Source organism: Schistocerca americana, chromosome 2, assembly GCF_021461395.2.
Source record: "Schistocerca americana isolate TAMUIC-IGC-003095 chromosome 2, iqSchAmer2.1, whole genome shotgun sequence".
NCBI lineage: Eukaryota > Metazoa > Arthropoda > Insecta > Orthoptera > Acrididae > Schistocerca > Schistocerca americana.
Window position 1 is genome coordinate 788009647 of NC_060120.1, and position 13019 is coordinate 788022665.

Here is a 13019-nt window from a genome sequence, read left to right on the forward strand (position 1 = left end):
ACATTCTCGTGACAACGGCTGCCAGCAGTCATGTACGCATGTACGGGGGCTACATTGCTGCCAAGAATTTCTGCAGAATCGCAGAAGGAATATCTAGCTTCTCGTGGCCCTGTTGTACGACCTCGTTCAAGTGTTTAAAGTAAACCCGCTTCTCATGGTGGAGCTACTAACGCCACTCTTGTGCGACTGGCACGAAATTTGAATGGATATCATCTTTAGGATGTAGAAACACGGCTCCCAGCTTTCGTTTATGTCGAACAACTCCTCTTTGGTTTCCCTCCACAGTTTATTTTTCCATGTATACCGAAAAACGCTGGAGATCTTAGAGGATTCCAGGAGAAAAAGGAACTATGGATGGATATCTGTGCCCGAGACCATCATCCAGCCGAACAAAAGAGCATCACATTCATAAGAAACAAAGCCTCTCTACGCAGCAGCCAGCTCCATTTTCTCCACTGGCGATCGTGGCAGTCAGTCTCATCACTAAACAACAAACAATTTTACGGGACTTTTTCGGTTCGTCACCATAAAAAGTGACATTTGCTGTCGAAAGTGTGGCCTAGGGTCAGGCGCCAGCACCTATAAATTTAATACTCTGTAGCGTCGTTGGATGACGTTACCAGACACGGGTTCCTATCCTCTATTTCTTCCTCTCGACTCCCTCTACAGCCCCTAGACGTTTGTCGGTGTCGTCTTGTAACACATTCTACATATGCAGGGTGGTCAGAAACTGTCTGAAAAGCTTGTGAGACTGTTGCAAGGTGTTGAGCTGAGTAATAACTGTTAAGAAAAAAATTCGATAGATTGCGCCGTTTACGAGCTGATCAGCACTGCAGTTAACCAATCAGGCCGTTGTGTGCGCCCGCCAGAGACGGTGTCCCGAACGTGTTCTTCGTTTGGAATCCTAAAACCGAGCAAGAGAGTGTCATATAAATTGGACATGTTTCAGTAGTAAGGATCGAACCGGAGCCAACGGCTGAGCAGCCCCGTGTGTTATCATCTACAGTACGAGAACGAACACTAATTGCACCTGGCAGGACGCTTGAATTGGCGCGCGCAACGGCTTGATTGGCTAACTTCAACGCTAATTACCTTCTAAATGACGCAGCGTATCGAATGTTTTTCTGAACAATTATTACTCAGCACTACCTACCCTGTATCACCCTTACAGCCTTTTCAGTTGGTTTCTGACAACCTTTTATATGACTTGCTAGATCTTAAGTGAAATTGCATTGATTGACCGTTCCGTCGGTTATTGGTAGAATATATTATTCATTATTAATGAAACACACGCAACACTGGTGCAATAATCTGCGATTACACGAAACGGTTTTCAACTGTTACCCATCATCAGGTTCAAAGATTGCAGTGAAATTTCGTTGGATCAAAGGTTTTAAACTAGTGCATGTACATAGTATCACCATTTCCAGAGACGAAAATGTTAATGTTAGAATCATGACTAAAACGAGTGTGAATATTTCAGCGTAAATGCGATGTAAGCTTATTTAACTAAGATAAAATATGTGACATTAACTAATGAACTACAGAGAAATTACAACAGTTGTACACAGAAGACCAAAACTGAACAATAATCTTTCGTGACGTATTCTAAAAATGTGGCTCAACAAAATAATCTTGTGTTTAATAGATACTAAATTACAAACAGATAATATACACTGAAGAACCAAAGAAACTGGTACATTCGCCTAACATCGTGTAGGGCCTACACGAGCCCGCACAAGTGCAGCAACACGATGTGGCAGTCTGAAGTGGTAGTCGAGGGAACTGACAATCCTGCAGGGCTGTCCATAAATCAGTAACAGTACGTTGCAGGGCATCTCAGACATGCTCAATAATGTTCATACCTGGGGAGTTTGGTGGCCAGCAGGATTGTTTAAACTCAGAAGAGTGTTCCTGGAGCCACTCTGTAGCAATTCTGGACGTGTGGGGTGTCGCATTGTCCTGCTGGAATTGCCCAAGTCCGTCGGAATGCACAATGGGCATGAATGGATGTAGGTGATCAGACAGGACACTTACGTATGTGCCACCTGTCAGAGTCGTATCTAGACGTGTCAGGGGTCCCATATCACTCCAACTGCACACGCCCCACTCCATTACAGAGCCTCCCCAGCTTGAACTGTCCCCTGCTGACATGTAGGGACCATGCATTCATGGAGTTGTCTCCATAATCTTACACGTCCATCCGCTCTACACAATTTCAAACGAGACTCGTCTGGCCAGGCAGCATGTTTCCAGTCATCGACAGTCCAGTGTCGGTGTTGACGGAGCCAGGTGAGGCGTAAATCTTTTTATCGTGTAGTCATCAGGGGTACACGAGTGGGCCTTCGACTCCGAAAGCCCATATCGATGATGTTTCGTTGCATGGTTCGCACGATTACACTTGTTGATGGACCAGCATTAAATCTGCAGCAATTTGCGGAAGGGTTACACTTCTGTCACGTTTAGCCACTCTCTTCTGTCGTCGGTGGTCCAGTTCTTGCAGGATGTTTTTCCTTCCGCAGCGATGTCGGAGATTTGATGTTCTATCGGCTTCTTGATATTCACGGCAAACTCGTGAAACGGTCATATGGGAAAATTACCACTTCATCGCTACCTGCGCCCCATCGCTTGTGCGGCGACTATAACACCACATTCAAATTCACTTAAATCTTTATAACTTGCCATTGTAGCAGCAGTAATCGACCTAACAACTGCGCCAGACACTTGTTGTCTTATATACGTGTTTCCGACCGCAGTGCCATATTCTGCCTGTTTATATATCTCTGTATTTGAATACGCGTGCCTATACCAGTTTCTTTGGCGCTTCAGTGTATAAAAGTGATATATTAAGAACGTGAGTGAAGCATCTGTTTTTTTTTTTTTTTTTTAACTGAAATAAAGGAAATGGAGCATGTGAGCGAGAGGGGTGCTTTACAATATGGCCTGGATGGGAGTATGAGTCGTATCTGCGGTTAGAAGTGTTGATTAAGGGTCATTCACTACTAATCTTGGGTCGATGTCCGTGTCTGTATTAATTTCCATTATTTCAAGATAGTTCATCTTTCTTGATTTGTAGATGTGACGTAATACTTCATGTTTCACAATGTAACTATGGCCTTCTTTAAGCAGATGCTCTGCAAAAGTAGTCTCCTCCTCCTGTGGTGTGCCTTCAAGCGGATATGTATTGACCTGTCAGACTGACCTGCATCGAATTTGCCACAGTTACAAGTAATTTTATACATTCCACTCCTTTTCAAAGCTGGAGTGCAATCTTTACCATTGGGCAAAAATTGTCCAATAATATTGTGCACATAAAATGTTGTTTTTACATTCATAGGTTTATGCTTCTTGGCTACATCCAGTGACATTTTTCCTAAGTATGTAATTGTACACTATTAATCGCATTCTTCAGATAGTGGGTCAGGGACAGGGTACAGAAGAGAGGATACCAGTTGTTTCTGCTTTCTGTGTATTATGGAGTCCACTAAGGTAGTGGGATAGCCATTGTTTGGTTGTGTTTACTTGATGTCATTTAATTTCCCCCCCCCCCCCCCCCCCCCCCGCCCCAAAAAAAAAAAAAAAAAAAACTTCGTGTAATCGCAGCTGCTTCACTCACGTGCGTAATATTACTATTATATCCTATCGGTTTGTAACGGAGGGTCTATTACAGACAAGATTATTTTGCTCAGCCACAACTTTGAAATATGTCACGAAAGTTTTTTTTTTTTTCACTTACGTTCTTCTCTGTACAACCGTTGTAATTTGTCTATAGTTCATTAGCTAATGTGTCACATATTTTATCTTAGTTAAATAAGCCTACATTGCATTTACACTGAAATAATCTCACTAGTTTTATTCTTAATTCTAACATAAATATTTTTTTATCTCTGGGAATGGATATACTCTGTACATGCTTAAGTTTAAAACCTTTGAGCCGACAAAATTATACTGCATCACATACTTAATCTTTGTACCTGATGATTGCGTAACAGCTGAACACCGCTTCTTGTAACAAATAATAAATATTATATTACACCAGTGTTGTGTGTGTTCATTCATGATCTTAAGTGAAATGCTCATACATGTGGCGTCAAAGCTTTAGATCTCGATACATTTTATTTTTACTCTCCGTTAGCTGCTCTTCAAAAAGTTCAAGGCGGCCGAAGTGGCCGTGCGGTTAAAGGCGCTGCAGTCTGGAACCGCAAGACCGCTACGGTCGCAGGTTCGAATCCTGCCTCGGGCATGGATGTTTGTGATGTCCTTAGGTTAGTTAGGTTTAACTAGTTCTAAGTTCTAGGGGACTAATGACCTCAGCAGTTGAGTCCCATAGTGCTCAGAACCATTTGAACCATTTTTTAAAAAGTTAAAAATTTTTAGCCTGTGCAACAAGAACAAGATCATCGACAGTAGAGCAAATTCTTCATGTTTCTTAAGCTGGTTTGTCATTTGTGCACATATTAATAAAACTGGTGGCAGTAGACTGCCCTGAGGCAGACAATTACGTTGACTTCTCCATCTACTGGTTCCAGTGCACTTCCCTGAGGCAGAATTTACATTGGCTTCTTCTCCTACTGTCTTCTTTGTTGAAAGTACATAGAATCTGCTATTTTCATGAACTCAGTGAATAATTTGAAGTAAGTGTTAGCCTTTAAATTGCTGCACAGCTTGTCCCGTAAGATTCTGCAAATCTCGTGTGACATGCAGGGGACAAATTCAGCAGACCAACTTGTGTGATTATTTTCGCAGTGGTTTCCTTGAGCCTTGCAAGCTGTCACTTGCTTTAATCATAAATATAAGTCTGAGTGATACCAAATGTCATTATCTTTACGTTAAGAAAAGTATTATCTTCTCAGTGACCTTCAAATTGTGAAATTAGTTAATTTACCCGTGACACTTTTGATGCCTATACTTGCAGCTACTTTCAGAACACAAATTAATAACAAATTAATTAACTTAATAACATTGAAATTTAAATTGCTGGTATATCCATGTACCAACACAATAAAATAAAAACAGTGAATAGCTGAGGGAGTATGAATGAGAATAGTGCTGTATGTAAGTTTTAAAAAAAATGACAAGTTTTATTAATTCCTTTATAACTGCAAAGAGCAGATAAATCTTGAACAAAATAAGACAAACACAAATCAGAAGATAAATGATGTTTTATTGGCAAAGCAAGCATTAGGGTGGATGCTATACAGATTCTCCCCTGAACTAACCCATTTTACAGCGCAACTTAATTTTTTTACATGAATCCACTGTGAGGCCAATTCTGTTCAAATGGAATCAAATACGAGCAAGTATACTTCAAACTATGGCTCACCTGAGTACAGGGAGTTGTGAATGTCGTTTAAAAAATCTGCACCGGTGCAGCAGTATTTTAACCTTTCACCTTGATTCGGGCAGCAACAGAAAACAGTGCGCTGTGGGCGAGGACCAGCGCGCTGCAGCAGCTTTGATGTTCTGACGCATCCACGAAAATTTGCAAACTACGCGGTCTAGCGTTCTGATTGTCAGTACCCGGAGAACTTCCCTATCGGGGCCCTAAAATCCCGGCAGATTTCAGTGGGAGGTGCACCTGTTCACTGGTCTGGCCAAACCAATTTGACACACAGGCACGACAGTGCGTGCTGGAATTACCAAACGTCAGACGGCCGACTCAGGTCTACTAAGTTCACCCACGTGACACACGATATGTCCGAGATAATATGCAGTTGCATTATCAGTACAGTTGGAAGCTGCCACTGTCTCTTAGCCTATCACAAGATACAGACCACAAGGGTCACCCTCTATGGAACGACCTGAAGTTCTCCACCAGGGGAGGGCTAGAAGACGAAGACAGCAAAGAATCACAGCCACTTTCTACCAAGCCAGTACGGGAGCCGAATTAGCAAAAACTAAATTACCCCCACGTTGTACAAACCAACTGAACTATACTCTACTCATTGAATCTCCCCTCTTGATTGTTCTGTTGGCCTGGTAGCTAATCCAGGCACAGCACCGGGGTTCCAACACTGGGGGATCAAGACTCCGTTTTGCACACCATGATAGGACCCTGTCAGAGACTCTAAATCTCTCTTGTCCGAAAAAATGATATTTCAGACAAGGAAGGTGTCACTCGCATGGTAAGCATGGCCATGTTTTTGGCAGAGAAAAATCTACGTGGATGGTACCACTGACCCTCACTTACAGAGAGATCTAATCTATGCAGGTCGACCATTACCAATTTCTGAAAGAAGGTTTTTAAGCTTCCCAGACAGTCGCGCCCATGAAATGTATATGTTTTTGCCACTCACCAAAAGAACCTAGCAACTTTCTGGCATCAGGCTAAACACGTGCACCAGCTGCTCTGTCTGTATCGTCACAGCTTCTGACGTAAGAATTCAAGGAGTTTTATGACCTTCCCACAGTTTGCACGAAAGTTTGTTTTACAGCAGTCTCCCTAGAATGGCTTCCTCCATGCACTTTCCACCAACTGGCCAGTTTTGCGATGGACTACCGCCCGGTGCAGGTAAAATGTTTTGTGAACTGGCGCCCTCCTGTCTGACTCTAAGCAGAAAGAGGAGAGTGTTGGCACAGAAGACCCTCTGCAGGTACGATCCACTGAGTGTTGCTTCCTAGAATCACTCACACAGCCTGGTCGCTGCACTCTGAATTTGTGGCCCCCCAATCCATCTCTCTGTCCATGTTCTCCGTCGCCTCCAATGCGTCCCCTTGGGTACTTGTTCTCTACATGTTATAAGTACATTCTGCCCAAAAATTCATCATGTAAAAAAAAAAGTCATAAACCACGCATACCAAACGTAGTACTGGAGAACACCGAGATCATGACCTAAAATATGAATATTACTCTGACTGATTACGTTGCTAAAGTGAGAGTGGAATGCCAGACTTAGAACCTTTCCAGGTCTGAAGCCTGTTTGTTGACTTTTCGAAAGTGCAATAAGTTTATATTTCCTCCATATTTTTTCGATAACACACGTACAGACACACATATTAAGCAGTTTGGTGCCAAATCAAAATGCTTACCTGTTCAATATATATGTCATTCACCTCCAAAACTTTTCCATTCTTATGTTTCTTCAATCGTGAAGCTCTCGTAGAGAAAATGGGATACAAAATATATCTGGTTTATTTTGAGGTGTTTCTGTTATCTCTGAATTTTCAACTTTTCTTTGGCCTTTCCATAAAGAAGGAATTGATGAACTATATTGATAAGCCAAAGAATTATGATCACTACCCACCATGACGTTGAATTCCACCTGGTGGCATTGTCGGCACGGGGGCAGTAACAAAAGTATGTAACAAGAGCAGACACAGAAGGGGGATTACCGTAGAGAAGATATGACTGCAAAAGGGGAAATACATTGAGATAAGGAATTTCGACGAAAGATTATTATTACACAGAGCTGTGAACGAAGCTGATCGAATGTTGACATGCTAGGGTCGTGAGGTACACTCATGCTCGTAAATTAAGGATAATGGTGATACACGGTGAAACAACTCTCTGGTGGGTGGTTTACGGGCTTAAATCCTCTCGGGGTATGACTATGCGGTGCATTTGACCTGCGGTAGTCGCACGATGGCGCTGGCAGCAGTCCACATACGGAGAGGTGTGTTGGTGCATGTCAGAGTACGGTGCAGCGAGTAAGTGCGCAGATGTTTTCAAACGTGCTAATGGTGACTGTGTGTTGAAAATGGCTCAAACAACACATATTGATTATGTTATGAGGGGTAGAATACTAAGGCGACTGGAGGCACGGGCCGTCCGTGTGCCACAAAGTGTCATCTCAAGATTATGGTAACGATTCCAGCAGACAGGAATGGTGTCCAGGCGCTATAGTATGGGACGTCGTCAGTGTACAGCACCACAAGAAGACCGATGACGCACTATCAGTGACCGCAGACGGCCACGGAGCGCTGCAGGTAGCCTTGCTCGGGACCTTACCGCAGACTCTGGAACAGTTGTCTCCAGACACACAGTTTACAGACGACTGAACAGACATGGTTTATTCACCCGGAGACCTGCAAGGTGCATTCAACTGACCCCTCGTCATAGTAGAGCCCGTAAAGCATGGAGTCAAGAACACAGTACATGGTCATTGGAACAGTAGTCCCAGGTTATGTTCTCGGACGAGTCCAGGTATAGTCTGAACAGTGATTCTCGCCCGGTTTTCATCTGGCGTGAACCAGGAACCAGATACCAACTCCTTAATGTCCTTGAAACGGACCTTTATGGAGGTCGTGGTCTGATGGTGTGGTGTGGGATTATGATTGGTGCACGTAACCTCTGCATGTCTTTGACAGAGGAACTGTAAGGGTCAGATGTATCGGGTCATTTTGCACCAGTATGTCCGGATTTTCAGGGGTGCAGTGGGTCCCACCTTCCTCCTGATGGATGATAACGCATCGCCCCACCGAGACGCCATCGTGGAAACAGAAGACATCAAGCGAATCTAGTGGCCTGCTTGTTCTGCAGACCTAAACCCCATCGAGCATGTCTGAGATGCTCTCGGTCGACGTATCGCTGCATGTCTTCAAACCCCTAGGACGCTTCAGGAGCTCTGACAGGCACTGGTGCAAGAATGGGATGCTAGACCCCAGCAGGTGCTCGACCACCTGACCCAGAGTATGCCAACCTATTGTGCTCCCTGTGTACGTGTGCATAGTGATCATATCCCGTATTGATGTCAGGGTACATGCACATGAAACAGTGGCGTTTTGTAGCACATGTGTTTCGGGACGGTTTTCTCAACTAATCACCAATACCGTGGACTTACAGATATGTGTCGTGTGTGTTCCCTATGTGCCTATGGTATTAGCACCAGTTTTGTCTAGTGCCACGTTGTGTGGCACCACATTCTGCAATTATCCTTAATTTATGAGCATGAATGTAGAAGGACAGTCAAAGTACCACTAGGTGCTAAATGGTTGGATATGCATGGCTTTTCACAGAACGTGGGATTACGAGGCTTGTCTGCTCTCTAAAGTAGGATAGATCGTGATATGTGGCATCTCTGGCGAAAGATCCCAATGCAAGTGCATGCACAAGTGCTTCAGAGCACACCGTTCTTCATACTCTGTTGAACATGGAGCTCCCTAGCAGCCTACCCCTACGCGTTCACATGCTGACCCAACGACCTCGTCATTTACGATTGCAGTGGCCACGGGAACGTCGGGATTAAGACGTCGATCATTAGAAACGTGTCGGCTCTTCGGGTCAGTCACATTTTTGTTTATAGCTTTATATTTCAGCTTCATGATGATGTGCCCATCATTTCGCTAATGGTCATAGTTATTGTGATATTTACATGGAAGTAAGACATCGCGCGAAATTCGGAAAAGTGTGCAATGAAAAATAGAGGTCGCTATGATTTTGAGTTTCATGCACATTACATAATATGTTGTTGCGTATAAAATTTAGTTAACATACTGAATTTTTCTTTAGACTTGGGCAGAGGGATCTACTTGTCACCAAATTGATTTGATGTAGCACACTCATTTGCGATCGCGCCGCGCCGGCAATAAAGCCACAGTGATATATCCACAACATTCCTCATATTTCATAAATGGTTTCAGATATCGAAATGAGATTCTGGCAAATGATAGCACCGAAAGAAGAGACAATTTTACCACATCGTTATTGTGTAAAACTTCATTATCTACCGTGTTATTCCAAGAACTACAGAGTCCTTCGGTAAAAAAATGTAATTTTTAAGGGCCATCGATAGCTGGTGAAAGGAGAAATGCTGTGGTTTTTGGAACAACATATGTGAAGACATAAGGTTTCCTGTATGGAGGATGTGCTTTTTTATAAGCTACTGATTTTACTTTTCCTCAGTTACTCACTTAACAAACTTAATAAACCACTGTTTCAGAATTCTCTCGCAAATTGTGTCTACACAATATGTTACTGAGGCGAGACGTTGTAAATTTCGTTTTGTTTCGGCAAAAGAAGCAAATTTTGACATGGCAGCCAGAGAAATGTGTAGATTTTACTCAAAATTCGCTACTCATGACGCTGTTAACAAGCCAGGCGAAAACAAATCACTGCATTTTCAGCGAAATTCTTTTTAAATACTAACGAAGGCAGAGGTGACAGCAGATCTTTTTGAATGGTCACCATACAAGTGTGGGCGTGGAGAAGCCCCACTTAATATTTACAAAGAATGTGAGTGTAGACTTCAGTTTAGAACAGCACTTCCCCTCCAGCGCTCAACATTTCCCCTACAGCGCTCTAAGCGAAACCCCACCACTACCATTCTCCCCACGCTTCCCCAGCCGACTGCGCATCTAGCAGCCACAGCATTTTTCGCGCTATAGGCTAGGTCGATGGTCATCTGCACAAATCCCGTTATCGAGTTGAACGGTGGCTCGAAACATGCAACACACCATGGACGCAGGCTGGTGGGAGCAATATTAAGCTATGGAAGACATTCTCCTGTACTTGAATGGGACCTCTTGTAGTAATTGAAGGCTTCCCTTCATGCTTGATGTGTCCCCTGAGGGCGAAATCATTTTTCAGCAGTATCATTGTGTCTGGGTGTCAGAACTGTGCTACAGTGGTTTGAGGAGTATTATATTGAACTCACGTTGATCTCTCAGCGACCAAATTCACCTAATGTAGATCCTATGGAACCTATGTGGGTCGCTATCAGGAGCCTTCACTGCATACGCAAATCAGCGGACCGCTATTATGTGAATTACATGACATCTAATGCCACATACCTCCACAAACCTACCAACAAACTGTCGCAAGCCTGATACACAGAATCAGAGATGTATTTTGTTCCAAAGACGAACAACCTAGCTATTAAGCAAGTGGTCATAATGTTTTGGCTAATCTGTGTATTTTATTTACTATAATTTCACTCTTAATTGTAACTGGTTCCCTTTCCTCGCTTAATTTATTAATCAGGTTCAATGCAAGTTTCCTTCTATGTATCATAACCATTTTCTCGATGCAAACTATTTCTTTTACCTCGTTTTACCCATATTTTTTGTAGTGTTGGCAGAAAAGCCAACACTGTTTTTCTAGAGGAGGCCGAAATGCACGCGTTTAATTACACGCTGACTGGCGTGAGGTCTGGAACAGGACAATATCTTGAGAATTGCAAATAAAGTACGTAGTTGATATAATACTTAACTTTAATCCACAATTGTAGAACATCTCTCGTTACGGTACATGCTTCATAATATTGATTATCAATTGAATACGGCGCCTTGCTAGGTCGTAGCAAATGTAGCTGAAGGCTATGCTAACTATCGTCTCGGCAAATGAGAGCGTATTTGTCAGTGAACCATTGCTGTGAACGTCGGCTGTACAACTGGGGCGAGTGCCAGTACGTCTCTCTAGACCTGCCGTGTGGTGGCGCTCGGTCTGCTATCACTGACAGTGGCGACACGCGGGTCCGACGTATACTAATGGACCGCGGCCGATTTAAAGGCTACCACCTAGCAAGTGTGGTGTCTGGCGGTGACACCACATTTTTCCTTAGGTTTTCTCCACGTTCTTTGGTATCAATGCTGAGAAAGTTATCATATAGACTACAATAGTTTTCCGTTCCAGGCAAGCACGTTTGGCTACGTCGCCTCCGTATGTGTTTGCGATTTGCAGTGCTCAGAATATCCACAAATGGGGTGAGGGGAGGCGGTGTACCTCCCAGTCAGGCACATACGCTGAATGAACACAGCAACACTGGGCACATATTAGACCACCAAGTTCCATTGTGACCTCCCTCCGCCCTCTTATTTATCACAGCCCCATATAATTTTCTCTGTTTCTTTACAGGTCGTGCTGTTGGGTGCACAAATGCAGTTTGTTCTTTCAGAGGTTCCCAAGTATTGGGGGACCTCTGGTTCGTCCGTTCCCAGTACATCGCACTGCTACGCGCCGCTCGGCTGCTGCAGGACCACTTCGGACTCGTCATCGCCTGCGACGTGGCGTCCATCATCTTCCTCGTGCTCTACAAGGTCGATGCTTTCCTTCGTGTGGCTATGGGCAACCAGCAGGAGCTGTTGACATCAGTGTCGGGTCAGGTGTTTGTGATCCACTCTCTGCTGCGGATCGTGGTGGCTGTGGAATCCTGTAGAGCAGCAGTGGGCCGTGCTGAGGAGATCCGCTCTCTGCTGACCGAGTGGTCAGAAGAAGTGCCTCCTCTGCGATTCTCGGCCGCTGGCTTCTTCTCTGTTGACAGGTCTCTGATCGTCTCCATGATAAGTGTCATTATCACTTATGGTACAGTTATGTACCAGCTCCGTTCTGCGTAATGTAGCTTCCACCGCGCTAGAATTGCAAGTGTTCATCTAAGCTACATTGTTGTCAGTTCCAGCTTTTAGAGACGCGCTGTTGAGAACTTTCTATCACATCCGACTCCTGCTACTGTCAGGTTACAGCGTCCGGAATCACAGCTCTGTTTCACACGTTATTTGTTTATGAATGCGTATGTTAGAAACAGTTTATCACGTAGAAAGTATCTGCACTTACTGTGTTATTCATAAGCTTTGTTCACGCAAAAACTGCAGTTAACTGCTTCAATTCATAGTATTCAGACAGGTGTCTTCATGTTAATACAAGACGCCACTCTAAAAGCAGTTCGTCGTCATAATGCATCACTTACTTCGTTGAATCCTTAGAGACGATTAATGTGCAACATCACCGAGTTTCACTAAAATATGTTAAATGCACAAGCAAAAGAAATAATGTTACTGTCTCTTTTTAATGGGAACTGAAACACTTTTGACTTTATCCAAGCTCAAAAAAACAGAAAGCTCGATCCAATGAGATTATATAGCAATCATTATTCGAAAATAAATGTTTTTTCAGAATCTGCAGATTTCACTAGTTTTCATTACAGAATAATTGCGTATTCAAGAAACGTAATTGATCCCTTACTATACACAGTATGTTTTAAGACACTTTCACAGTTAAGATGCTTAAACTGCGCGGTGGTGCTATCAATTGTTTGTTTCTTCCTTTATCATTATAGGGGAATTTCAACAGAAATTATTCTTTCTAT

General features: G+C 43.4%; 1 protein-coding gene across 5 annotated transcripts in view; it reads left to right on the forward strand.

Moving 5' to 3' along the window:
- LOC124595182 overlaps positions 1 to 12836 on the forward strand; it is a 134765-nt gene extending 121929 nt beyond the window's left edge. For all 5 annotated transcript variants that reach the window (XM_047133797.1, XM_047133795.1, XM_047133796.1 and 2 more), the window contains one exon: positions 11792 to 12836. In XM_047133797.1, the coding sequence (XP_046989753.1) occupies positions 11792 to 12270 (479 nt within the window). In that variant the 3' untranslated portion in view covers positions 12271 to 12836. The remainder of the gene's footprint in view (positions 1 to 11791) is intronic.
- Positions 12837 to 13019: the final 183 nt, after the last annotated feature.